The sequence below is a fragment of the Scomber scombrus genome, chromosome 21 (genome assembly GCF_963691925.1).
Source record: "Scomber scombrus chromosome 21, fScoSco1.1, whole genome shotgun sequence".
Taxonomy (NCBI): Eukaryota; Metazoa; Chordata; class Actinopteri; order Scombriformes; family Scombridae; genus Scomber; species Scomber scombrus.
In genome coordinates this window covers 15,359,133-15,387,091 of record NC_084990.1, presented here as the reverse complement: position 1 = coordinate 15,387,091, position 27,959 = coordinate 15,359,133, and the positions used below count along the sequence as shown (strand labels likewise).

Here is a 27,959-nt window from a genome sequence, read left to right as displayed (position 1 = left end):
CTGACTGATGAGTGACTCTTTAAAACTCAGCTATTGTTTTCTGGCTATCATTTCAACTCAAGGATGGACAAGGATGGTAGGAAGCCAAAGACCTTTGTGTCCACATTCCGGCTGGACCTCAAGCCTCAAGCCAGACCTTTCTGTGTGGGGAAGCAGAAGGAGAATGGACTGGATACCACTGACAGGACAGTCACGAGAAACAAGAAACTGGGAGTCTCATCAGCAACAGGTAAAGACTGGAAGAACAAATGAAAAGTTGAATTAAAGATTAACTTTTTAATTTGGGAGTACCTTTTGTTAATTAACTTGACTGCTTTGTATTGCAATATAACTGCAATGTATTCACAACTTTTACCACAGTTACACCCCACCCAATCCTCAGCCCACTGCATCCCCCCAGAGGGGCCTCATGTCTTAATTTGAGCTTTTTTAACTTGCACGAGGGCATTTCAACAACTTATCAGGGAAACCATGAATACTGGAATATGTTAGATTGCATATTTTTGTTGAGGTTAAGTCCCCTGAGGCTTGTATGGTATTTGTCAAAATATTATTGAGGGTGCAGCCTTATTTACAACAAGGTTATTATGAAATGTGCTGTTTTTTGTGGGAACTGTGATAGTGTGATAGTGGTCAGAGTTGTCTGCAGGCATTTTGATGGTAACCACACACACACACACACACACACACACACACACACACACACACACACACACACACACACACACACACACACACACACACACACAGCCTACCTTAACCTAACCATACCTTAATCTTAAGCCAAGTCACAATCAAGAAATCAATCATTAATAATGACGTAACGTACATTTTGAAATCATGTTTTCATGTTTCAATATGTCCCTAAATGAATCTGTAAATCCTTAAAATATCATCATATGTGGACTAAAAGTACAAAAAACTATATAGTACCCCTTAAAACCATCATTTTTTTATTTGGAAGAGACATTCACTCAATAGGAACTTAACACAATTGTCCTCTGATTCTGTTAAACATAATTAGCTTAGTTTAGAACAGTGTTTATGACAAAAGATATTTGATAATTAGTCACATCATGCAAGCATTTTCATCATTTTTTTTATTTGGAAGAGAAATTCACGCAATAGGAACTTAACACAATTGTCCTCTGATTCTGTTAAACATAATTAGCTTAGTTTAGAACAGTGTTTATGACAAAAGATATTTGATAATTAGTCACATCATGCAAGCAGTGCTGCAGCTTGTTGTGAACAATTTTGGTGTGAACTCAAGCTGCCAGTTGTATACACACACACACACACACACACACACACACACACACACACACACACACACACACACACACACACACACACACACACACACACACACACACACACACACACACACACACAGCCTACCTTAACCTAACCATACCTTAATCTTAAGCCAAGTCACAATCAAGAAATCAATCATTTATTAATGACGTAGCATACATTTTGAAATCATGTTTTCATATTTCAATATGTCCCTAAATGAATCTGTAAATCCTTAAAATATCATCATATGTGGACCCAAAGTACAAAAAACTATATAGTATCCCATTGAACCATCATTGCTTTATTTGGAAGCGACATTCACTGAATAGAAATTTAACACAATTGTCCTCTGATTCTGTTAAACATAATTAGCTTAGTTTAGAACAGTGTTTATGAAGAAAGATATTTGATAATTAGTCACATCATGCAAACAGTGCTGCAGCTTGTTGTGAACAATTTTGGTGTGAACTCAAGCTGCCAGTTGTATACACACACACACACACACACACACACACACACACACACACACACACACACACACACACACACACACACACACACACACACACACACACACACACACACACACACACACACACACACAGCCTACCTTAACCTAACCGTACCTTAATCTTAAACAAAGTCACAATCAATCAAGAAATCAATCATTTATGAATGACGTAGCATATATTTTGAAATCATGTTTTCACGTTTCAATATGTCCCTAAATGAATCTGTAAATCCTTTAAATTTCATCATATGTGGACTTAAAGTATAACAAACTATATAGTACGCCTTTAAACCATCTTTTTTTTGTTTTAAAGAGACATTCACTCAATAGGAACTTAACAAAATTGTCCTCTGATTCTGTTAAACATAATTTGCTTAGTTTGGAACAATGTTTATGAAGAAAGATATTTGATAATTAGTCACATCGTGCAAGCAGTGCTGCAGCTTGTTGTGAACAATTTTGGTGTGAACTCAAGCTGCCAGTTGTATACACACACACACACACACACACACACACACACACACACACACACACACACACACACACACACACACACACACACACACACACACACACACACACACAGCCTACCTTAACCTAACCGTACCTTAATCTTAAACAAAGTCACAATCAATCAAGAAATCAATCATTTATGAATGACGTAGCATATATTTTGAAATCATGTTTTCACGTTTCAATATGTCCCTAAATGAATCTGTAAATCCTTTAAATTTCATCATATGTGGACTTAAAGTATAACAAACTATATAGTACGCCTTTAAACCATCTTTTTTTTGTTTTAAAGAGACATTCACTCAATAGGAACTTAACAAAATTGTCCTCTGATTCTGTTAAACATAATTTGCTTAGTTTGGAACAATGTTTATGAAGAAAGATATTTGATAATTAGTCACATCGTGCAAGCAGTGCTGCAGCTTGTTGTGAACAATTTTGGTGTGAACTCAAGCTGCCAGTTGTATACACACACACACACACACACACACACACACACACACACACACACACACACACACACACACACACACACACACACACACACACACACACACACACACACACACACACACACACACAGTTTACCTTAACCTAACCATACCAAGTCACAATCAATCAAGAAATCAATCATTTATTAATGACCACAAGACCTAGGTTGGTTGAATTTGCTTTCAGTACAGAATGGAGGGTAAACTCAATTCAACAATGTCAGTAGCACCAAACATAGAAAGATATCAGCATCACATTAGACATGATGAGCATAACAGACAATTTACGGATTACCACAACAAAGAAACCACAGTCAATGTTTACAAGATTGACACAGAGGTTTTAAATGCAGATACATCTGTCAGGGTTAGTGGAAAGAGTTCAGAGTCTTTATTGCAGTGTGATTTGGTGGGTGGAGACCTGTACCCTCCTAGAGAGCATCAACTGGAAGAGGTGGTGACAGGGTGAAAGGAGTCACAGATTATAACTTTTGCTCTTTTGATTGTTTGTTTGAGATATAGTTGTTCAACTGATGGGAGGGAGGTGTACAGTAATCTGTGATGATTTATTGACTCTTATTTTTTGCATGGGTGACTGTCCATGCTGCTGCACCAGACTGTTATAGATGAGATGATTATGCTCTCGATAATGGCTGTGTACAACTCAAGGAGGAGGCTTTTATATATTTTTTTATATTAGGAAACACTGTCTTTTCGGGGCTTTTTTGGTAACGCAGTCTGCATGGATGGCCATGGTTTCATTTGAATGTGTTGTTGATGTGTGTGCCAGGAAATCTGAATGAGTCAATGATAGTTATGGCTTCTCCCGAAATGTGAATGTCGGCTGTGATTCAATTATTTAATGAGTTATCTTGTATTTTAGATGGGTTGAGCTGGAAGTTGTTTTCAAAGTATCAAGTTACTGCTTGGACTACCTGCTCATGGTACCAGTTTTCATTGTTGCTGGTTATGAGTCTAATTATGGTTGTGTCATGTGCATATTTAAGAATAAGAACTGAGCTGTGGTGTGATATAAAGTTGTTTGTGTAGAGGGAGAAGAGGACATAGCCCTTGGGGGTATCTAAGCAGAGGGTCAGAGGTCAAGATGAATGGCTACCCATCTTAACCCTCTGTTGCCTTCTCCACATGAAGCTCCAGATCCAGTGGCATATGCAGGAGTCAATATTCATGTCCAGCAGTTTATTGAAGAAATTGACTATATGTATTATTAATTGTTATTTATTATTGAAAGTCTGAAGTCTATGATTAGGTTGCGGGCGTAGGTGTTGAATATAAGTCTTGTAGTGTATGGTGGAGTGCTGGGTTAGCAGCGTCTTCAACAGGTATGTTAGCTCAGTAAGCAAGCTGGTGAGTATCCATCAGTATGATTTCAAACAGAAGCGGATGATGCACTCAAATGCCTTCATTTCTAGCCCAGGGAGCCAAGTCCCCACAGTGTGACTGTGTAAACAGATTTGTATCTCCACAACATACTTAGTACACACACACACACACACAGCATTCCAACATCCACTGGTGATCACCCGTTGCCCACCCTGCCCACATTCCAGCACTAAAACACACATATGCAACACACATATGGTGGGAAAATGCACATTAACATGATGTGAAATTTCCTCACACTTGCACGTACAACTGTGTTAAAATACAGATAACAAACTGAAACTTAAGGTTGGACTCCCTGGAGTTGAAATAGATAACTTAGAGACATTGTTTGATCGTTTTCAACGATCACACAATGTATTTCAAATTCATAAATACAAATACGTCATGTCTGTGGTGGAAAGACCCTGAAACTGAAAATGCTTGAGGTGAATAAAGTGGCACATCCTGACTGGTCAGCTGCTGACCGTCAGCGATGGAGGAAACACTGGTGTATACAATTTGATCAATTCTGAGAAACGCTCATTGTCCTCAACTTCTGCTCTGTTAAGATGCCACACAGACAACAGTCCAGGTCCTGGAAGAACCTCACTTCAAAGAAACACTGAGGGACTGTACAGTCTGCGAAGGAAGTGATGCTACTCTTCAAAGTGTTATCACAGGAAGTCAGCCTCTGAGCATTTCCTGGCTACACAATGGTAAAAGTTTGATTGTGATACACTCTTTATTATGAGTGAGGACATTATGCTAGAAAATGTCAAGTAAATATCTTTTGTGAGGGTCAAACTAAATTCTACATTTAACATTTATTTGAATCTGCTTATCAGGTACAGTAAAATTTTGTCTATGGTTATCTTTAGGTGAGAAGGTGCATTCAAGCAAGACTTCCTTCAAAAATGGTGTTGCCAGTCTGTCTCTGACTCAGTGTTCACCTGGAGATGCTGGGACGTATACCTGCACAGCTGAGAATACTGCCGGCAAACGGTCAAGCAGTGCTGAGTTACACATCACAGGTAAAGCAGGAGTTGTGTGTCTCATTAGAAACTCTTCTGAAACATCAAACACAGTATCATCTGCCCTTAAATGAACTGTACTGAACTGATCTGTTTACAGTAAACCTGTTTTACACTCTTTTGTATGCATTGAAACAGCAACAAAGGAAATCCCCAGAAAACCCAACCGAGAGTTGCTCCGTGAGGTTACGCAGAAGTCTGTGCCACCTGAAAACACCAAATTGTCCTCAGCTTCTAAAGAGAAAAGCCAACACAGAACAGCAGAAGACAAAGGTGGATTAACCCAACTTTTGTTGATCTTCCTGTTAAAATATTTGTATTGTTACACACCCATAAATTCTCCTTTCTTTCTTATTTTCTTCTTACAATTAATATATTTAAAAAAACCTTGCAAATCAATAGCCTACTAGATATGTTCATAGTAAAGAGAAGGTGAGCTAAAACAAATAAACATGCATAATGACAAATTAAAATTGTGAATGAAAAATTGATCTGTTGCAGTCTGCTCATAAAACTTGGTTGCTCCACTTTGCTCCATGCTTTAGTGTAGTTCATTGGCTGTCTATTGGTTGCATTGTTTGCCAGTACAACCAAACATGACAGCTCACATGTGATTGGTTGGCTACCTTTTTAATTGGCCTATTGTAGACCATGCCTGTAAATCCACCTACTTCTCCACAGGTATATAAGAGATTTTGATCTTCAAACAAAAGTCTCCAGTAGAAAAGGCTAGTAGAGGGCAGATAACTGAATGAAGTAAAAGTTTATGTTTTCATAATATTTTACTGATTTTAAAATTCAAGCACATTTTTTCCAGGACCTTCTGTGGAGTTTCTAGACCCACCAGAGCAGGTGGAGGTTCGAGTGGGAGAGCAGGCCCGGCTAGACTGTGAATTCAGGTGCAGCTCTGTCCCTTTGGCCTGCTGCTGGATTTACAAAAGAGACAAGGTAGTCCCAGTGGTTGTTTTCTAGTGAAGGTTTGTGTCTTTTTGCATACTTTCAACATACTTTCTTGCAACCTAGGTGGTAGTAGAGGGCCCGAGGATATCTGTCAGGAGCAGCAACACGCAGAGCAGTGTGGAGATCTCTCAGGCCTGTCCGGATGACAAGGGCCCCTACACTGTGGTAGTAAGAAACCGAAAAGGTTCTGCCCAACATACAGTCTCCCTCAGTGTCATAGGTGAGACTCAACTTTTATGTACTACTCAGTCTCCAGATATTTAGTGTTTTTGAATGATTGCATATGAAACAATATTAGTATTTGTTGTCAGATACTGGACATGCACATGTGACTATTGATTTGACAAACAGAAAACAATATAAATGTGGCAGGATAGGATCATGATTTAAGTATATCAAAGCCCTTGCACTGTATATTGGGATATTGGCTACCTCAGAAAACCTCTGGTACCTGTTGTCTTGTGTCCTTGTATATGAAAGGTTCTGTTTCTTGAATTTCTCCTCAGACCGTCCTGACCCACCTGCATCCCATCCTGTTGTGTCCAAGCTGTCCATTCAGTCCCTGGTCCTGTCCTGGACAGGTCCCAGCTACGACGGAGGCACAGCTGTGTTGGGTTACATTGTGGAGGTCAGGCAAGACAGCCCTGACAAGCTTGGGAGCTGGACTGAACTAATAAACCGCTGCAAGAACACATCTTACCACGTCCGCTCTGGTCTTGAGCCTCAGGGGCAGTACCGCTTCCGCGTCCGAGCCTACAACACTGCAGGAGTCAGTGAACCAAGCCAGGAGTCTGACTGTATAAAGATGGCGACTGCAAGTAAGTGAAATGCTTGATTTTGTAGAATGTTTGAAAGGAGGAATTCATTTCTTAGGTTTTACCTTTCTGCCAACTGTCAGGAGGGATGTGCTTAATTTTTTCACCTCTGTATTTTATGTGTTTAGAAGAAGAAACAAAAGAAAAGCTCGAGTCATACGTCACAGTGACCATTGATACCAAACATAAGGTCAAGGACCACTACAATGTCCATGAGAAGCTGGGAGTGTAAGCATGGATTCTACATATTTAAAACCACATTTCTAATCTAAAAATATCATTTTCCTTCCTTTTATGGCTCACAGAAGAGACAAACATTATGCTTCTTACTGAGGTGTATTTTAAATTTCCAGTGGGAAGTTTGGCCAGGTGTTCCGGCTGACACACAGAGAGACCGGCCAGGATTGTGCAGGGAAGTTCTATCGAGCCCGGACCTCCAAGGAGAAATTGGACGCCCGCAAGGAGATTGAACTGATGAAGTGTCTCCACCATCCAAAATTGGTCCAGTGTCTGGCTGCTTATGACACACGCTCAGAGTTGGTCATGGTCATGGAGTAGTAAGTAATTGTGAAGTCAAAAAGTGACTTTGATTCGAGTATTACTGGTGACAGGGATTTTCTGCAGCTATTCAGAGCACAAACACAAACAACCAAAATAGTAATCCACTCAAAAAATAATCTGCATCTTTCTATCAAATGTCAAAAGTGAAAATTGCAATCATAGTTAACGTCATTTTATTTGACGACAGTCCAAAAACCCAAACAATTTATTTTCATTTTTCATTTTCATATGACAACAAAAACATCTAATAGTCAGATTTGACAGTGAAAGTTTAGCATTTGTGCTGTAAAAATGACTGACACTATTATTTGATCAGCTAGTTGATTGATCGAGTAATTGTTTCAGCTCAAAACCAGAATATCTTCTAACTGCAAAGCATGTAGTGTAAGAAAGCCCTGATTCAACATCAGTCCCAACATTACTGATGTTGCCAGGTAACACTAGTGGTTGTTGTGGTGATTACATGTTTATTTTGAGGTTTTGTAGGAGATACATTGTGGTTATATAACAAAGACAACAATGATGTCACTTGAAACCATTCAACTATAAAATCCCAGTAAATCATATGGGAAGACATGTTAAAAACTGATTTTAGATGTCAGTCAATCACATAGCAATTAGATTACATGACTAAACTTGTATTGTCAAACATTTCAACTCCATGGCTTGGATGAATACTGCTAGATAAAGGAAGCCCCAGAGCTACATTAGGATTATATTTGAGGCATGGATGAATGATTGGTGTATCCATCTGTCCAGTATCGCTGGTGGGGAGCTCTTTGAACGCATCGTTGATGACAACTTTGAGCACACAGAGCCGACCAGTGCCCGCTACATGCAGCAGATCCTTGAGGGCATGCAGTACGTTCACAAGCAGAACATCGTCCACCTGGACCTCAAACCAGAGAACATTGTCTGTGTGGACACCACCAGTACACGTCTCAAGATCATTGACTTTGGCTTGGCCAGTGAACTGGGTGAGTTTGCAGGAATGTGTTTGTTTGTCCCTGTTATGGGGAATACTGTATGAAGCAAAATTCCTAAAAAGGCCAATTCTCTTGAATATAATAGACTTTCTTTTTACTCTATTTGTATAACTTTTACAGTTGCTCACTTCACACATTGAATAAAATAGTAAAAATGTAATACTAAAGCATAGGTTCACTGTCCGTCTAAAACAATAGTCATGTGCCCAAATGACTGCAGCTGAACAGTAAAAAGACAAGACAAAGACAAAAATACCCTTTTGACTAAAACAAGGATTTTGTCCTTCATCACTTACAGTACATTTTTTAAGCACATTAGGAGGAGTAAGAAGGTCTTCAAAGAATTACTTATTTGATAACATACCAAAAATAGCCAAAGATAATATCGAGGAGTGTCCAGTCTAAATTTCTAGATGTCAACAACGTCCCTTACATAATGACAACTCCTTAAACAACTACTTCTCTACTACCTCAACTCAATAAATGCAGCAAAGTATGTGACGCTAATTCAGGCAGAAACTTTGACGCTCCAGACACTGCAGCTCCAGACTGGGTGTACTACCTCAACTCAATAAATGCAGCAAAGTATGTGACGCTAATTCAGGCAGAAACTTTGGTGACGCTCCAGACACTGCAGCTCCAGACTGGGTGGTCTATTTAGAGATGACTGGAGCCTGCTGTGAATAAGCTAATACAAGCAAACATTTACAGTGACATGTTCAATATCTGAGTGTGTTGTCCCATTCCTCAGAGGAGGGTAAACCTCTAATGGTGATGCATGGTACGCCGGAGTTCGTGGCCCCAGAGGTAATCAACTATGAGCCTGTGGGCCTGGAGACGGACCTGTGGAGCATTGGAGTCATCTGTTTCATCTTGTAAGTCAAAATAGAAGTTGTAGTGGTCATGAATAACAGCCACAGTGACATATTCTAATAAAAGACAAATGCAACTGGAAATACTTTGTGTTAGTGAAAAGGAAACAATAGCCTGAGCCTAAAAGGCATCCTAGAGAGCATTTCAGTTTCTTAACAAAATCTGGGGCAAAGAAAAAAACTAACATGCATCCTGGCATAGATGTCCTCAATTTGTTCTTTATTTGTCTTTCATCTCAATATGTCAGACATGGCAAAATCATTTGAAAGTAACAAAAATAAACTAAAGATTTGAATTACATGAATAGTAAACATTTTAAATAAATATAATTTTAAAAGTATCTATCTAACCATACCCAAATGAGTCTACAAATGCAGATTTGGCGCCATCAGCTGGTGCTGTCATGGTATTACTACAGTCCATCCCTAATAATTTTACTATAGCAATTCTGTTTTTGTGAATATTCTGAGCCAAAAGTAAGGGGAAATAATTACCGTAGAACAATTTATTAAACATCAAGTCAATGGTATAAATAAGTTTGTTTTTTTTCTTTTCTTGTTAGTGGATACAGACACAAAATATATGCAGTCTGTCCGGAAACTTAGTTTATGATTGTTTTGTTTCCCAGGCTCAGTGGAGAATCCCCCTTCCAGGGAAACAGTGATGCTGAGACGTTGGCTCTTGTGACTGCTGCCCACTTTGAGTTTGACCCGGAGAGTTTTGAGGACATCTCAGATCAAGCAAAGGACTTTATCAGCTCCCTACTGAAGAAAGACCGGAGGTTGGTCTGTTTCATTTATATGAGATGGATGATAAAAGTTTGATAATGTCACATTTCAAGCAACGCTTCCCTTGTGGCATTTCCTACAATTGGCAGAAAATTAACGTGGTACCAAATCATTTAGTAATATTTGAATAGGTCAAGAGACTGCTGGCAACATTTGACAGCCTTTGTCGCTTGCGCTCTAGATGCAGGTTGTCATGTGTTGAGGCCCTCGCCCACCCCTGGATGGCCTCTTTTACTCCTCTGAACCGCAGGCCCACTAAGTCCCTCAATAAGGAGAAGATGCGACGTTTTCTGGCCAAGCGCAAGTGGAAGGTAACTAGACAGAAAAATGACTACAATGCTGTCAGCTGAGCATTTAATGCATGTATAATTTATAATCTGTGCTTCTGTATGATGACCTTTTAAATCTATTGTCCTTTGTAGACCTGAAGCTTGGTTATGAGTGTAGTTTGTCATTCAGTATTATTTGTCCTTTAAACTTGCAGAAAACTGGCAAGGCTGTCTTGGCCCTACAGCGGATGGCTAACCTCTCCAACAGGCCAGACTCTCCTGGCAGCTCCTCAGAGGGTAAGATGGATAAAGTGACACACAAACACACACATATGCAATGCCCTCCTACGTCCTAGAGCTACATACATATGGCAGATGACTCACAGTTTGAGATTGTCACTTCTAGTTTACCCTTTTGTGATCAGTAAAGCCTTGTTTTCCTTTTATTCACCATCATCATCATTCTCCCTCTCATCCAGAGCCAGGCTGGAGCCAAGAGGCAGAGGAGGCCATCCAGTCGCTGGATAAACAGCTTCATAGTGAACCTCGCTTCCAGCAGCCCCTGAAGGACACCACCCTTCCCAAAGGAGCAACAGCTCATCTAACATGCCTTGTCGATGGTAGAATGACAGAACTGTGTGATGCACTTCATTAAATAGATTACTGTAGTGGAGTGACTCTTAAATGACTAGCTTTTATATATTAATTTAGTATACATTTAATGAGATCAACTCTCAATGTCATTTCTCTGTTTTGAGCTTCAGAGGAAACTTATGATGAAAGCTATTTAAAAGGCAGCATCAATGATAAAGTAATGCCTGGAAGCTACACAATTTATTCCAATACACAATGTTTTGATCCAAGTTGAAAGATTTTGACCTCACAAAGATCTAACATGCATCTAAACATTGTCTATTTGAGTGCATTTTGTGGCTTGGAGTCAGTCTGCAGGTGTTACTTTAAAAAAAAATTTGAGTAAGGTGTAATTTTTGAAACATCTTAGAACACCATTTTATTAACTGTAACAGAAATGTTACTGTATCAAATATAACTGAAACTTAAAGCCAACATAATGGACTTGGTGAATGTTGAACACTGATCTTGGAATGAAACTGGTACATCTAATTATTTAATATTCCTACTTTGATTTTAAATTCTGAAGCAGTGTCCTGTTGTGTCAACCCTAGGCTACCCACAGCCGGAGGTGAAGTGGCTTCAGAATGAGAAGCTGGTATCTGAGTTGTCCAGAATGACTGTGAAGCACCATGATGACGGGCTCTGCTCTCTGCTTCTGGCTGATTTAGAGGCCTCTGATTCTGGGGTTTATGTGTGCAAGGCCAGCAACAAGCTGGGGGAGGCAATGTGTTCTGCCAAACTGAAAGTGGAGATATAATAGAGGATAAAACCACCTAAACAACTTCAGATTTCCTTCATTTGGACCAGGACATTTCAGATGTGGACTGATTGAAATGGTTTGAATCCTGGACAACAAAGGACCGTTATTCACTGCAACACAAAAGGCTGCTCACACATAATTTCACTGTGATGTTACACATAAAAAGGTTTGAAGACACATGCAAGCCCTCTGAAGTTTTACAAGATCAGCAGTTGGTACATTTACTGGGTCTGTATTCATCAATGCTTGGTTAACAGGTTCATGTTCTAATGCACAATGTTTTGTTAAGGAGGTGATATTTTGCCACTTGTGCTGTACCTGAGCATTGATCACAAGACTCACGTGAAAATTTGTACATTTTGCACATTTAAATATTGTTCCATGAAAATGTTAAGCATAAAAATTAAAGGATGAATTTTCCAGAAATCGGTTTCAGGTTTTAAATTAACTTTCCAAATTCATGCACTTTTTGCATAAAGGTGGCATCTGTAGGCTGCTGTTTAATTTACAAAAGACCATGCAAGACACATCATTTATACAAAAACACATTCAGTCTTGAATGAATGGGAGCAAAAACAGGGTTGAAAACATTTCATTTTAACAGTTTGCCAGTTTATTATAGGATTCCACCGAGAAATGAAAGCCACTTGAAATCTCCCACAAACTGTATGACTTAATGACACTTCATTGGACAAGCCTTTCAGTATTAAAGGTATGGCTAAAAGTAATATTTCATTCTTATGTAAACATCAATTTACAACCAACCATGACCATAAACTTAACACATTACGACTCTAGTTTCCACTCTTGGTTTTTCCAGGCGCTTTCAGAGACCTCAAAGCTCAAAGACAGGCCACATCATGTGACAACTGATTTTTGCAAAATACAGGTTGGCCATTGCATTTTCTTGGACTGTAATTTAAGATTTTTTTCAGCGGATTTGTTTCCACTTGTACATTAATTTAACATAACATACATAAACATCAGATTTGAAGGCCCACTGGCCACTGACTTGCTACAGCATGAGGCTTTCCATAATCTATCCATGTAACCCTTTTAGTTGAATATGTATGCCCAGTGTTTTCCTTTTTCAATCAGTGTACTGATTTATTGCACGTATTTCTACAATATAATATACTTGGTCTGGTTACTTATGATTCCTTGTGTTTTAAACCTTCAGATAATGAGTGACTGTGAAAAATATTCTCCAAACCCAGAAAACCACCAAGATAAACACATAATTTAATTCTATGATTCAACAGTGGCAATTATACAGTCTTTCAACACAGTGTCTCACCTTTGCTTTATTATTAATTGCTTGTCTAATCTACATTCATATTATTATATCTAGAAGACATGGAGAGAAGACAGAACTTGTAAAGTGTCACTTGTTGACAAGGCGCCTAAATTATAAGAATTAGCAGATCTTCGCTGGTCTTTCAGAATTATCTACATTTGATGAATGTTGGGCATTTTTATTTAAAGGCATGCCATTCATGAAAACATCTTTGGATAAAAGCAGATCTACAATTCTTAAGATAGCACTTTATGTATCCCCAAATGAGACTTCCAGCTTGCAAATTGCAAAATTACTTTGTTGTTAGGGATCATTTAAAAAACTTCTCTTTTTTCTTACCAATCCATCTTTCAACTAAGCTTTGTAGAATAAAACTATAATTTAAAAACCTGTGGAAATTCAATCAGGCACTGAGTCTTGGTCAAAGAAGTGAGGGAGCTTGTTGGGTGTTTTGCTGCAATGGCACAGAGACCATTCTCACTTCTTTCTAAGGCAGAGTTTTCTTTATGTGGATCAGTCATTTGTGCAAACATGTGCCTGGGCCTGACACATGCTGGTTCTGTATGCAGTGGTCACAGCTGAGTTGATGTGATTTCCTATTGTCCCTCTGGTCTCTGTTGGATTCTCTGTTGGAGAAGATTCCAAGCCTTCAGTACCTTTAATAGAAAAGACAATAAATATTACACTAAAGAACTAAATTATTTTACATAACACAAATGTAGACACCATACTGATAGGGGGATGTATGTCTGACCTGTTTCTGAGTGACCTCTGGCTCCCACAGTGTGCTGAGCACTACGTTGGCGTGTGCTACCTGCTTGCTGTTGGACCACTGGCTCTGCAGCCGCCGCAGGGCGTCTTCTGTGGTCACACTGTCTCGCTCGGTTATCCTTGACACTGCCTGAGAGCAGAGGAGAAACATGAGGAAGCAAGTGGGTTAGGTTAACAGTGCTTCTGCTGTTTATTTACTTAAAACCAGTTTGTGTAGATTTTCTAAATGTCTGACTCTGGTGCCCTCAGTTGTGGTATCCAAATCAAACCATGGCTGACAGCAATGCATGGTGATACCTACACACACCTTAACTACCAAAAATGCTACTACATTTTTCTAATCACTACTTTGCAGAACAGTTAAAGAAAAATGCAGTGGAATAGAGAAACATCTTTAAAATGCAGTGGAATAGAGAAATATGTAGACTGCTTAAAATGTAGACTCTTTCCTTTACCAAAACCTTAACACACACATACCACTGGTTTTAGCACTTCTGCCTAATGGAAACTAAAAATGTTGCTTAACGTCTGTAGCAATTGCTTGCAGTGCTTTCATACAGCAGTTCTCACTGTTTAGGACTGGAGGTATAAACATATTACCTCCTCCTCGGGGATGACAGTGACCCAGACCTCATGGACCATGTCTGTCCATCCTGCCTCCAGAAGAACTGCTGCATCCATCACACAAATCTGTTTACCTGCAAAGAGCAAAGGAGAACAGAGGGTAGGCACAGCTATGCGTTATATGTCTTTAGGTTTAATTTATTAGCCTGACTAAAGGAAAATTGGTTAGGAAATGGAAAAAAGGGCAGACTATTTAGATGTATCTAAAATGATTAATCATTCTGGTTTCTCAGTAAAAACATAAAGCAAAATTAAAATTCCTTTTATGTAAACATAAGAGCAATTTAATGCTCCAAAAGAGAGAAATGTGCTCTCTCCAGAGTATCTGGAGGGAAATCAGACTGACATGTATATCAATACACAGCTTTACAGAACTGAGATTAATAATTCAAAGTCCATACAATACCTTCATCTCTGGCTTTGCTGACTTTGTTCTTCGCCAGAAGTGCAATCTCAGGCCATACAATGTCTGTTAGGGCTTTTAACCGTTCCTGCATGAAAAAAACATAATCTTTGGTAAATTATCAGTACACTGTGGTGAAGTATGACATAACTTGCAATGTCTTAATGTGTTGGTACATGGCATATTACCTGGTTTCCAAAAACTTTCCTTCCTAATGCACGTCTGTTGATGGTTTTATCTTCATTTAGAATATCTAAAAGTGAAAACAAACAGTTGCTTGAGATTTCAGACGTTTACAAAACAACATGAAAACAAGCTATTGTTATGCTTCACTGAAAATGATGCTACCTGATGCTTGAATGCAGTATAGTACATCATTTAATGGATTAAATTGTGTGCCGGTTGGGTTGAATGATCTTTTAAACTCCATAATCAAGTCAAAATACATTTGTTGCAACTGTCACTATTTCATTAATATCTCATCTGTCAGACTTCAGATGGAGTGCTCCTGGTCTTTCAAAGACATTAGTGGTGTCTCAGAAATCATGTCCATACTATAATCTTTCAAACATCTAGCTGTGTTGCATTCACTGACACAAGTCTGAAACAGTTTGTAAAATAGATTTTAGTATTAAACATTTTTGATCATAATGTGTAGAGGAAAATAAATGACTTTTGAATTCCCACAACAGTGCCAGTATGGGCTGGTTTTAGGAGCAATGTAGGACAAATGCCAAACTGTCATTCAGCCAGTCAAAAAGACATTTTGTCAACTTTAATCAAAGTCAAATCAGTGACATCTGAGACAACACGACTGACCATTTGTCACTACAGTGCCCTCATTATGTCAATCACTGAAGTGTTTAAATGCAGAAAAAAAAAGTACAAAGGTACTTCATCATCCTACATTTCATCAAAAGTAGACAGATTACAAGTGAGATGTCACAAGGAGATGGACGGCACATCTCTAACCCGCAAGTGTTTCCTTACCTGACCCAAATTCTTCCAGCACTCTGTGATAGGCTGCTGTGCCTGGCTGGTACACCTCATGGCCTAACTTGTCACAGTCAATCCCAACTGCACCCAAGGCCTCCAGCCGCCTGACGATGGAGCTCTTTCCACTGCCGCTGCCTCCCGTCAAACCAATCACATATGGAAGTGGGGGGAGATGGGATGTGTCCTAGTAAGAGAAATGGGGGGGGGGGACATGGAGATGCAGGGTATGGAGAGATAAAAAAAGATGAAAGTTTTTTGGCAATTTTACATTGAAGATGCAACTGACAACACAACACTCAATAAAAGAAAATAAATAATGACTCAAACTATATAACTAATAAAACTATTTATTTGCACTGGCTAAAATCTGGCTTCTTAATAAACTGAACTGTCCACTCCCAACACACACAACTCTATAATTTGAACTCTTTTCATGAAGGAGGTGTTATGTTGCTTAACACTTGCTACACAACTACACAAAATGCAGTGTAGTTTGACATGCTGGAATAACAAGCTGTTATTTTGCATCTGGGAAATATGTTCCTTGTAGAGCAGAACACTCAAAAGTTGTGAGAAAACAGCAAACTGAGTGAAATGTTTTCCCCCAGAAAGTGATTAAAAATCATATGTACTTTTGAGCATTACTATATTTTACAATTAATTTTATATGACTGGAGGCCGTGTAGTGCTCCCCCTCTTTAATTAATTCAAAAATGAATTTCATTAAACAGGAATGATATTGACTTTGATTGACGCCAATGATCTTTGTTAAGTCATAATTTATTTTTTGCCATAAAATCAAATACTGGTAAGTTTGTATTTGGTGTTTTTTTTTTTAACAGAAATAAACTTTGTTTATAGACTTAAATAATGAATGAGAAGTTGTATAAATATGATATTCTGATTTGCACCTCAGTGAATTAAACATGATTGCATCCTCCAGATATCTGACTATATTTCTGACTGCTCATTTGCTTCTTTTATTTCCTTAATATGTTATGAGAACACACAAAAGGCAAACATTATTAAATTGACCTACCTTAGGCAGGGTAAGGAGGGTACCCAGCAGGCGAGAGCGAAGACTGGAGGAGCTGATCTTCTCCTCCTCTGTCTCGGTGTGGTGGGCATCCTTAAGTAACTGGATTTCATGAAGAACAAGAGCTGGAAGGCCCTGGTTTAGGAAGCAAAATACAAAATAATACATATGCAATTACAGTAAGAGATGAGACATCTACATCTGGTGCAACATGTACATCTGCTGACCCAGCATCACCTGTAATCCCTTAAAGTAAAGCTCAGTGACTCTCAGAATAGAACTAACCAGTAATAGTTATGTAATAAAATGTGCTGTATATACAGCAACAGTAGGCACTTCAGTATCCTTTTATAATAAAAAATACTATGTGTGCTGTGACTCTTGTATTTGTGATTAATAGGAGTGCAGCTGCAGCCAGTCAGCTAGAATAAAACAATCGAAAACCTGTGTTACACATATTACCAATTTCCAAACTTACTTCCTTACTAACTTACATTCTCAGCGCGTTTCTTGTTGACAGCCTCGCCTCCCCTCTTGGTCTCCTCACTAACCACAATGCACTGCAGATGGGGGTCAACTATAGATGCTCCAAAGGGGTCATCGAGAGGCACGATCTCCACCTGCAGAGAAGGCTTGATGTCTTGCAAGAACTCCTGCAGCCTCTGGACCCTCAGAGAGTAAGGCTCAATGAGCTCTTTAAGCACCTTTTCTGGGGCGGAAAAGAAGAGGATGTCAGTGCTATGGGGCTTCCACTTGTTTTCACATATTGTCATAAATGTGAGACATAAACGTCAGAAACAGCACGAGAATGCACATATCTGAATATGAAAACTGCCACTTAACTTGTATGTACCACTATATGTATTCAATGTATGTACTGGAGGTGTATCGCAGTAAAATTGAGTCATACAGAAAAGAAAAAAGTAAGGACAGAATAAGAGGAATACTTAGGAGAAAAGAAGTAAATGAATCCAGAAAAAATGTCCACTCAAATACCTCACTTAGAAGTACTCACTTTTCAGCATTGCTTGGTCACACACACCAATAAGGAACCTTCTTTTGGCTAGCAGGCATGAGATGTTGAGCAGCGTCTTATGGGCCCCGTGGAGCCGGTCAAACGTCCCCCCTACCACAACATCACTGTAGGTCTCCAAGGGTTCCACCTTTTCTTCGGGTTCCTTCAGCCCTTCCTCTTCCTCTTGCAGCTTCATTAGTTGTGGGTGAAGCAGCACTGAGGGCAGACTGGGGCTGCAGACGTAGCAGTGGCCAGTGTACCTCTGCAGACACTGTGAAACCTGATGGGACTGACCTGGGTCCTGCAGAGGAAAGTCTGTTAGCACCACCTCCGGGGAGTGAGACAGAAGCTGTGGCGTGGGGAAGGGGCTGCTTGGAATCGTGGTCCCGCCGCTTGTCGCCGAATGAGCACGAACATTAGTCAGCAAAACGCGAACATCCAGGTGCCCGCAGACATCAGCTGCATTGCTGTAAAGGCGGGTAATGAGGGTAGATAGGTCGACTGCTGGTGGAATGAAAACTGGCCGTGGCTGGTTCCCACCTCCCAGGTTCAACCCAGGGTGGAGATGGACGTACAGTGTGCGCTCTACAAGCTGGGCAGCTGAGCTGAGCACTGGAGCGATGCGCAGCGGGAGTGTGTGGAGAGGAGACGTCAGCACAAGGATGCCCGTGCTGAACATGGACATGTTCCTGACTTAATAGAAAGCGTTGCACTCGTGACAGTATCTGAGGAGTCGCTGTTAGAGGGTGGGTCAACACTGGAGGGGGTCAAAAGAGAAGGAAAGAATTAAAAGAGTACCAACCAAGCTCAATGAAATTCTCCATATTTCTTTTGTAGTGGTGGTCATTTAGTTGTTGTTGTGATTGTGTTCTGTTACTAAAACAGTATAGACAAAAAACTTTACCTTTGCAACTAGCTTAATGACTACGCAATTTAAACAGATAAGAAAAATGTAAACCAAAAAAAAAGGGCACACTTTTAAACGGGACAGGCACAGGATGCGTGGTGCCACAGAAGTCCGAAAATAAAACTACATAATTTCCAGTGATTCCTGTAAAAAGCTGTCGCGCACCAAAGAATACAAATTTACCCATGAACACAAGAATAGAAACCTTAGTTACAACTTAACTATTTTGACTTGGCTTGGGTAAATATGTATTACAATATTGTAAATATGTACTCTCCTTGTATTTAAATATAAATCATCTCTATCATCACCACAAATCTCCTAAGGATGTTTCATAAACAAGACTGTAAACATTGGATTTTGTACTGTCTGTTTTTTCATGCCCTAATCACATTTACCAATGTTGCATCACTATTTTAGTTCACTGACAGGGCTGTTAATATGCTACAAACTGTAACTGTAGTTAATTATAAACAACACTGTCTAAATTAGGGAACACTTCAAGAATATCTCTAGTAAAGATAATATTATCAGCCTCCTAGCAGTGTCTTTTGGAGGCCCTTTTTGTTTAGTCTACCTGGTGTGTTATTAATATCTTTGGCACTGGATCTCTTAGTTAAACCTTAGTTACCTTCTTGCTGATGTAACAGCTCATTCATTACATTGTTGAAATGCAAATCTGTGACATTCAAACACTGTTAACATTGCAGCTATTGTTTTGGCATTGCACATGCTGCCATTCATGAACACTTAACCATAAAAAATCAACTGTGAGGTCACAAGATCATTTGAGTGTGTTGTCAAACAGATAATAGTGCTTGCCATACTATTCCTTGTCCCGCCCACAAAAAACCTGACTGGACAGACCCTAAACCTGATGATATTATAGGTCACCTTTTCAGCCATTGGCCAATCATTTGACAGATGCTTTTGACCATAAATATACAACATAAATGATCATCAGCTGAAATGTTGATCAATGTTTAGCCACTATGGCTGCTCACACAGTGTTTGCAGTAAAATATGAAACAAAGTGATGACAATTAAAGCTATAAAGAATTTATATGTGGACTCAAAGTCGTAGCCTGCTAGCTGTGTGTAGTACAACAATCACATATCACGAAATAGCAACAAAATCGTTTGAAAGTAATCCTGCAGGATCAAAATGAACATGTATCCATATGAAGCAGCGACGATGATGATGCGTATCACCCTATAATAACGCAACAGTCTGTATTTAGTTATAAAAATGACATATGGTGCGGGCCATGGCAAATGCAGTTTAAATCGTCCTGAGTTGACAGTTAAAATAAGCTTAACTTACCTGTGTTGAGCAAATCTAAAGCGACGTGAAGAGCAGTGGAAGCAGTAGACCTGCCCTCATATCTACTACAGAGGTAATCCTCAACAAGGAGTTGTCTTAACCAGTCAACACCAGTCAAAATAGCTAAGTGGAAGTCACTCACACATGAAGCAAGGAGGATAATCACGTGACAGTTTACGTGCAAGCTGAATGGCTGAGATAACCGCAGTGCAACATGGGACACGTAGTTCTGTAGCGCCCTGGTGAGGCTATATCCATAGACATATGTATATTATGTATATATGTCTATGGCTATATCGGCGAAGGTTGCAATTTAGCTAAATTACTGCAGCTTTTCCGTATGAAACGGTTAAGAAATATCTGGACAAATGTTATTATCCGTGTGTCATTTGGCCATTCCATTTTCATTTCAGTAACAAGTGTTTAATTTAATTATTAATTTAGTTTCTGCTAATCCCTTTTTGACCACAAAAAAGAAAAAAACAACTCGTATTTGAGTTCAACTTTTTGTATTTTAAAACAAAAATCAAATAACCACTCGTTGTGTTTTTCAATATTCCTTCCTGAAAAGAAAATCGAATGACCAAAAGATTTAAAAAAAAAAAAAAAAAAAAGGGCATTATGAAATTGTAAGTATATTTTTTGTTAACTGAGTTATTTTAATGGAATTAATGACTGATTTTAATTTGGTGTTAATGTTGAGGTGAAATTGAACAACTTTGAACCCATGGGTTTAACCGGTGGAGGTGGTAGGACCCAATTGCAGCACAACACCAGGGAGCAGTTTGTAATGGTCTTTATTGGTACTCTGAACAAGTAACTGAACAGGTACTTGGCTAGGTACTAGGGAGCAGGTAGACTTAAGATTCTGGACAGACAGAGGATCGTGGGGCCAGCAGGTCAAGTGAAGCCAGTAGCAGTCACGGAGATGAGGTGTTTCACTCGGCAGGAGACTCTGGGCTTAAGCCGGAGAACGCCACACAGACACAGGCAGACGAGAACCAGAAACAAGAGAGGGTTGTACTCGTGGTCAGGGACAGCAGGCGGGTCCGTACAAGAGTGCTTGTACCCAGCAGCACATAAGACCCATTTCAAGGTGGGCACCCACGATCAGTATGACAAATTCAGTATCCGACCAAATGTGAAATGTGGTCATAATCTCCCCTTCTGTTCCTTACTTACAGCATTGCATAATACCCAGAAAAGTATTACTGCAGAACATTATGAGCTCACAGTGAAGTTGACCTTTGACCTTTGGGATGTAAAATCACTTCATCATTTTATCCTGTTATACACTTGTGGGAAACTTTGTCATAATTAGCGTATGAATTCTTTAGTTATGGTCAAAAATGTGTTTTGTCAGGTCACAGTGACGTTGACCTTTGACAAACAAATTATGTTCAGTTCAAGTGGATGTTTGTACCGGATGTAATGAAATTCCCTTGAGGAGTTCCTGAACTACTGGGTTCATGAGAATGAGACGAACAGACAACCCAAAAAACATAATGGATCCAGCCACAGCTTTTGCTGGCATGCAAAAAATAAACAAACAGCATAAAAAAACCTGTTGATGAAAGTAGATTTTAAAGACCCTCACGCTTTATTGACATGTACGTCTCTATTAAGGTACACCTTTAAGTTGGAATGACTTACACTTTCATCATTCTGGTATGTTGAGACTGTGGAGGATAAAGTATTCAAATAATTCACTTACATCAAATTAACAAAGCCACAGTGTAAAATACAGTTACAATTAAAAGATTACAAAAGATGGGGGTATACTGTATCCAAAAAGTTCTGAAGCACAATTACACAAGTGCCAGAATTGTATCTCATCCATAATTAAAAAGGATTACCCTTTTCTTTCTCGCTAACTGCAGTGATCTTAGAGGTCCTATGAATAATCAGTTCTTTAATGTTAAGTAATTCATGTTCAGAGGCTGATTTTATAAGGTAAGAAGAAAGGTGAAACTGTTGAAAGCTTGCTAGTGCTGCATGATGTCACTGCTAAAGTTTTCAAAAATGGCAGCAGTTTTCCAGGAAATTCAAGCATACCATTACTTTACCAAACAGGACAGCCAGCAGCCTGTGTGACACTGACAATTTAACAAATACTGGCAAACTATTCCATATTGCACCCAAGGCAGTCAAGTAATAAATGTGTATTACACCACCAAGATTCATAGGAATCACAAAGAGGCACACAAGTCTTGCAGAACATTTTTTATTTTTCAATTTATACTTTGAGGCCAACAATTTGTTTTTACAAAAATAATAAAAAGAAATTAACAGTTATTTCCATACTGTAGAAAGAGTTGCATGACGAAGCCCTGGGGTTAGCTGGGCAGAGGCATTGCATAATTAGCAAAAAAGGACATCAACACAAGTAAAAACAACAGATTCAAGTAAAAAGTCACAATGAAGTCACAGAAAAGCCTGGTGGCCATTCTTGAAAATTAAGACTCTTGTTGGGTTTCAGTTTGGGTCAGAGGAGTCAAACCAAACCAATGGGAACAGTCCCTCTCATGAACGACGTGATGCGAGGAATTCTGTATTCCTCTTCAAGACGTTGTTTGAAAGAAAAGTGCTCAGTAAGGTTAATGACTTATGGTGCCTTAAAAAATTCAAAAGGCGTGAACATTTTTAATCAAAGAATGAAATTGGGCCTGCAGCATCAGGCATGACATCTTTAGTGTATGTACGTTGATGAACATGGACAGACACCTTTTGTTCAGTTTAACTCCCCTACTTTACATAAAGCCTGTTGAAATACGTTAATTCACTTTCTTATCGCTGGTTCTATCACTGGCAGCTGTGTCATAATGGCACTTCTCCACACATCGCCTTGGAAACCATCCTCTTATGCGCTCTCCCGCTGAAAGCCACAACAGAGAAAAGACACTGTTACATATTTGTTCAAACCATGCAAATGCATCTGTATTTTCTGTTATTTTCATTCTTACCTATCATTTGCTCTTCGTTTATAACTTTGTCTCCATACATCCACCATCTAAAGAAAAAAACAAAACAATGCTTAGAAGCTTTTGGTCAGAAAAAACAACACAATTCAGCTAATTCCTCATTGATTCCCAACAAATCTCTCATTGGAAACATAACCAACCAAAAAGCAAGCTCCAAGACCACTCACTTGGTGCCACGGGTGGCCAGGATGGTATCTCCCTTGCAGAGGGCGATCCTGGGTTCCTCGGTGCAGGGGGTTCTGAAAAAGGTTTGGAGACCCTTGCTAAGAGGGCAGCAAGCTCCATTGTAGTCCTCCACTGCCTGATACTGGACCTGCTGGTCGAGGCATACATGATGACTGGTTATTCTACTGCTCTGCCATCACAATTAAAACATGTTGGACAACTCCTATCCTGCTCACCATACTCTATTCACCAGTGGTTTCTTATTATTGTGCCTTCAGGGTGGTACAGAAAAAGAGGTATGAAACTGTTTCCAGTTTCCGTAGATACATTTGTTGTGTGACTGATAGGTTACTATAGATACCATATATACAAAACAACATTAGTATCAGCCCTTAAAAAATACTAATTACAAATGATCATTATTCTTAGTTGATACAAAAAATCTAACAGAACTGTACATGACCATACATACCGATAATAATACATTATATTACATACGTCTTTTAAGAATATTCTTTATTCTTCTCTGTCTCTCCACAAACTAAACCACAGGCTGGTGAAGGAAAGACATGGTACTTACACTTCTCACTCGTTTATCAGCCTTCTGCTTCAGTTGCTCAATCTGTTAAAATAAGAAAAGGATCATATGCACTATTGTTGGACTAAATGTTTGGCATTCATTTCACTCAAACAAACTGAACCTACTGTTAAGCTGTGCTGGTGACACTTGGAATGGACTGGCCACTCAATGCCATCACCCTTGGGCGTCCCTGTCCATGTGAAGACTTGCTTGAGGTTGAGCCAGCGGGTGCCGAGGTCATAGGGGAAGATGAACTCCTCCCCTGTTTGGTAGTGCTGTATTCTGTCTTTGGCCTATTGGAAAAGATATGGGATGGTAGTGTGTATTCATGGGATCGTGTGAATTGTATGTAATTTAACATATATTGTGTTGACAAACGACACTGGACGTTGTGCACATGGGTCATAAAAGTTAGAGAACTTAACACCGAAATGTGAGAACAAAAAAATCCATGTTTAATTAGACTAAACACCACAAAATGGTCATGGGTGAAAATCACTGGAAGTAATTCTCACCTTTTCCTCGATCCAGGACTCGATCGAGGTCTTGTTTCGAAGGATGACTTTCATCTGGAAAGAACAGACTGTTTTATTATCAGAGAAATGTTTGAGAGATGTCAGAGAGATGTTTTTCATGAATAACATTTTCACCTCACTGTTTTCTCCTGAATACACACTGTGAATGTTACTTGGAATGTAAGACATTCAAATTGCTTTGCAAAGTCAGCCCACAACTTTGGCTTCACTCCTTGTGGCCTGGCAAAGCTCAGTACATGTTTTTAGGACAGCTGTCATTTCAGCTGGTCAGTTTTAATTTTGTGAACCTGATTTGCTCAAATACATGCAGCATTGCTTTGTTTGTTTGTCTTTTTGTGCTATGTTCTATCTTTATTAATTCCAGCTCACGTCTGCACTGTGTTTACAATTTCTTTGTTGTATATGTCAAATCTCATGCACCTGGTTTAAATATTTGTTGATGTGGTATGGGAGGTTTGAAAGGGAGCAAGTGACATAATCACATAAGTCCCTCCCATAATCTTCTGACTGCTCAGATTTTCACCAGATGATTTCAAAACTACTCTTGTTTTCTAGTGAAAACTGAGCTCACAAGATGTAGTCCAGCTTTACAAGACTAATCAAATGCTTAAACTTAAAATTCAATACCCAACAAGTGGTGTAAAAGTATGACACCCAATGCGCATTTTGTGAAAGAAAAAAACACTTACCTGTATGAAGAAAAGCATGCCAACAGCAATAGTGGTGCCCAGTGCCAAACCTAAGGCAAAGAGTGTGGCAGCAAAGGCAGGTACACTGAAAGGCATGAGGGGCTGGAATTGACGTGCAGCACTCATGTCAATCTTCACAGTGCTCCAGCCAAATGAGATCTGCAGGGAGAAAAAGAAGATAGAAGATACAATAGTAACTTGAGTGTCAACTAATAAGCTGAAAGATGAAACTCTACTGAGAAAAAAACTGTGGCGGTAATGAATAATCTAGAGCATTACACGCAAAAGACATCATCAACCTTACTTGAGGTGGTAAAGCAAGGTAACGAGACAACTGACCCTTTCATAAAGCTGCGTGTACATGGTCATGATGAAGATGATGGCGGCATGTGAGCAGCCCAGAGGAGCTAACAGCAGGAAGCTGGTGAAATACGCATGGTTCTGGTGGCCGCAGCAGTTGTTGATCCAGGGGCAGTGGTGGTCCATCTTCATCACGCACCTGGGGGACGACAGTAAGTAATGGAAGTTTTCTTTGGGTCACCAGTCCTTGTCACACAGGTGATAGAAAATCTACTCTTTAAATGTAGCTACCTGTTACACTTGCGACAGTGGTGGGATCTTGGGGCCTTGAACCCTTGGCACACTCTGCAGTACTGCAGGTACTGGGTGTCCTGTTGATTCTCCTGTTTGGGGATAAAGAAATAAGTTGAATGTCTTATGTTACACTACTCATTTATAATGTTCTTTACACTGTCTACAACACACAACAAACATGACAAATGTCATAAGCCTTTATCTAACTGAAGATCCTTACTGGTTTCCAGCCAAGAGGAATGTATCCAGGTCCAACAAACATCGCATTGAAGTAGTTGTAGAGGATGAGGACAGTCCAATTGATGAGCATGAGGAAGTTAATGCTGCCCCCTGTAGTGTCTAGGGGCCAGTACCAAATAATGGAGTCCAGAATTGCCATGGTGGAGCATATAGCAATGACAGACAGGGCTATGACTGGACCCCAGTGGCACAATCGTCGAACCTCATGGAGGTTCTCAAATGTCACAAAGGTTGAAAGGAAGTTCATTTTTCCCTCGCAAGGTTACTATCAATATTTTGGCTGTTGAGTTCCTGAAATGTACTGAGCGAGTTTCAATGTGTTACTATTTACCACTGCTATCTTGCAAAGTCAGCGGTGCAGACGATGCACATATTTTCTCTCTTCTTCTGACTATCCAGCAACTGGCCAGGTCTTGAGTCACTGGGGCTCTCTGTGTCCCATTGTTCCTCGCCTTGGCAAAGAGCAGCATCCTCTCCGGCCACTCTTGTGAGCACACTATCCTTGTGTCAGACTCAAATTCCCCATCTAAGAGAAAACACAGAAAGCTGCAAAAAATCAGAACCAACAATAATACAATACATAAAAAAGGAGTTTAAATGTGAAATGCTGACAGTGCCAACTGTCTTGTGATGCTTATTCTCATTTATTATATAGTAACTGCCTGATTGTGCACCTGCTAAACTTGTTATCTGTCACACTACTGTTGTTAGGGTTAGTTCCTTTTTTCTGTTTAAAAGAGAAACCTGAAACCTTATCTGTTAGCCAAATATACCGTATACACTAACTGCCATCTAGTGACCACTTTGGTTGAGTGAACAAAACATGCACGACTGAGCAGCATTTTAAAGACATGAAATGAAAATCAAACATTCAGGAAGACTGAATTCAACATAATATAACAACAGGCCTGAAATAAATCATACCTAAACAAAGGTTGAGTTCAGTTTTTGTTTAAAGTGTTAAAGAGAGGTGTTAATTAATATGTAGGGTCATTATGGGTTATACTGGGAGCTGCTTGTTCTATTTAATTTGTATCTTCACTTACAGAATTTGGGTGGACATAATTGAAGTATATAAATATCCATATTTTGTCACTTTGCTCTCATATTGCAACACGTGATTATGAACTATAAGTAATAGCTGGTAACTTACTTAAACCATTAACTAAATAACTCTGAAGCTGGATGACCGTCTAACACATAAATGTGGCAGCACAGCAGCATTTCTAAGATGTCACTCACAGCTTCAGCTTTTCGACCCAACTAATTAGCTTCTGACACATAAGCTAGCTAATTCGCATCAAGAAAAACAAACGCAGAGCAACAATTGTATGCAAGCGCAACCAATGTCAATCGTATTCACGTTAAAAAAAGTGCAGCCACACTGCTAAAAGATTAATATCAGATACGTGATTATATCCTTTGCTAAAAACAATCTTTGTACGATTTAGCACCGGGGCGACAGGCGCTAGCTAGTTAGCTCACCTGTTAGCTTGACAAGATACAAGATCAGGCTGGACTTAGTGCAATAGAGAAGAAACACAGGTAATAAAGCATCCTACAGGTGTGAATAATGCTTGTTAGTGCACGTATATCCGAGGTTTTTTTGAAGGAAGAAAAAAGCTGTCACTTTAAATTACCAACCTGCTCACTTCCTTGTTTTTTTCTCTTAATTTCTTGCCTAGAAAGAAGAGAGGAACCTTTCTTCAGCCTCCCTCCCACTCCTCCGCCTTTAATTTAAACAATTTGTTTACTCAATCATACATTAATTTGAAAAAAAAATGTATGTGTTCATGTTTGGCAAAAAAAGACAAAACAACCGTGACTGATATTTTTCTGTCAAACAGCTCGAAGCATTTTTTAGTGTCGGGAAAAGAAAAATGAAACAAAGTGTAGTTCCTTGTCGAGCACATTTCACTGCG

The 27,959-nt window shown here is 39.4% G+C and overlaps 3 protein-coding genes across 7 annotated transcripts; 1 reads left to right on the top strand and 2 right to left on the bottom strand.

Annotated features, from left to right (window-relative positions):
* On the top strand, nucleotides 1-12,179 carry LOC134003115 (myosin light chain kinase, smooth muscle-like). The gene is made up of 16 exons (XM_062442247.1): nucleotides 1-229; nucleotides 4,770-4,916; nucleotides 5,079-5,231; nucleotides 5,370-5,504; nucleotides 6,049-6,179; nucleotides 6,255-6,411; nucleotides 6,698-7,009; nucleotides 7,135-7,234; nucleotides 7,360-7,563; nucleotides 8,327-8,544; nucleotides 9,305-9,428; nucleotides 10,055-10,207; nucleotides 10,396-10,525; nucleotides 10,699-10,780; nucleotides 10,963-11,103; nucleotides 11,671-12,179. Exons 1-16 carry the CDS (start codon nucleotides 64-66, stop codon nucleotides 11,874-11,876), a joined length of 2,559 nt encoding a protein of 852 aa, XP_062298231.1. The 5' UTR covers nucleotides 1-63; the 3' UTR covers nucleotides 11,877-12,179.
* A 932-nt stretch (nucleotides 12,180-13,111) lies between these two features.
* coasy (CoA synthase) lies at nucleotides 13,112-20,390 on the bottom strand. Its single transcript, XM_062442391.1, has 10 exons — nucleotides 20,253-20,390; nucleotides 18,022-18,778; nucleotides 17,501-17,715; nucleotides 17,010-17,141; nucleotides 15,965-16,154; nucleotides 15,163-15,227; nucleotides 14,978-15,062; nucleotides 14,548-14,645; nucleotides 13,931-14,077; nucleotides 13,112-13,832 (listed from the first exon to the last, which is right to left on the bottom strand). The coding sequence occupies exons 2-10, from the start codon at nucleotides 18,704-18,706 to the stop codon at nucleotides 13,773-13,775; spliced, it is 1,677 nt and encodes a 558-aa protein (XP_062298375.1). The 5' UTR covers nucleotides 18,707-18,778; nucleotides 20,253-20,390; the 3' UTR covers nucleotides 13,112-13,772.
* Nucleotides 20,391-22,460: 2,070 nt separating this feature from the next.
* Nucleotides 22,461-27,849, bottom strand: zdhhc6 (zinc finger DHHC-type palmitoyltransferase 6). Of its 5 annotated transcripts, none has more exons than XM_062442335.1 (11): nucleotides 27,682-27,849; nucleotides 26,018-26,583; nucleotides 25,795-25,886; nucleotides 25,543-25,702; nucleotides 25,204-25,362; nucleotides 24,494-24,547; nucleotides 24,104-24,271; nucleotides 23,979-24,020; nucleotides 23,401-23,549; nucleotides 23,216-23,262; nucleotides 22,461-23,127 (listed from the first exon to the last, which is right to left on the bottom strand). In XM_062442335.1, exons 2-11 carry the CDS (start codon nucleotides 26,282-26,284, stop codon nucleotides 23,027-23,029), a joined length of 1,239 nt encoding a protein of 412 aa, XP_062298319.1. In that variant the 5' UTR covers nucleotides 26,285-26,583; nucleotides 27,682-27,849; the 3' UTR covers nucleotides 22,461-23,026. The 5 variants fall into 5 exon arrangements, with proteins under 5 accessions (XP_062298319.1, XP_062298316.1, XP_062298320.1 ...); XM_062442332.1 differs by having other exon boundaries at nucleotides 26,018-26,563; XM_062442336.1 differs by having other exon boundaries at nucleotides 23,401-23,546; nucleotides 26,018-26,563.
* Nucleotides 27,850-27,959: the final 110 nt, after the last annotated feature.

What these genes read in the sequence shown, in the direction of transcription:
- LOC134003115 (XM_062442247.1), top strand. Translation starts at nt 64, where the DNA reads ATGGACAAGGATGGTAGGAAGCCAAAGACCTTTGTGTCCACATTCCGG. An exon ending in GTCCATGAGAAGCTGGGAGT is followed by an intron (nt 7,235 to 7,359) that starts GTAAGCATGGAT and finishes TTAAATTTCCAG; the next exon opens with TGGGAAGTTTGGCCAGGTGT. An exon ending in TTGGTCATGGTCATGGAGTA is followed by an intron (nt 7,564 to 8,326) that starts GTAAGTAATTGT and finishes CCATCTGTCCAG; the next exon opens with TATCGCTGGTGGGGAGCTCT.
- zdhhc6 (XM_062442335.1), bottom strand. Translation starts at nt 26,284, where the DNA reads ATGAACTTCCTTTCAACCTTTGTGACATTTGAGAACCTCCATGAGGTT. An exon ending in CACTGTCGCAAGTGTAACAG is followed by an intron (nt 25,703 to 25,794) that starts GTAGCTACATTT and finishes GTCGTCCCCCAG; the next exon opens with GTGCGTGATGAAGATGGACC. An exon ending in GTCACCAGCACAGCTTAACA is followed by an intron (nt 24,021 to 24,103) that starts GTAGGTTCAGTT and finishes TTATTTTAACAG; the next exon opens with ATTGAGCAACTGAAGCAGAA.
- coasy (XM_062442391.1), bottom strand. Translation starts at nt 18,706, where the DNA reads ATGTCCATGTTCAGCACGGGCATCCTTGTGCTGACGTCTCCTCTCCAC. An exon ending in CAGCAAAGCCAGAGATGAAG is followed by an intron (nt 14,646 to 14,977) that starts GTATTGTATGGA and finishes TGCTCTTTGCAG; the next exon opens with GTAAACAGATTTGTGTGATG. An exon ending in CTGTCATCCCCGAGGAGGAG is followed by an intron (nt 14,078 to 14,547) that starts GTAATATGTTTA and finishes CTCTGCTCTCAG; the next exon opens with GCAGTGTCAAGGATAACCGA.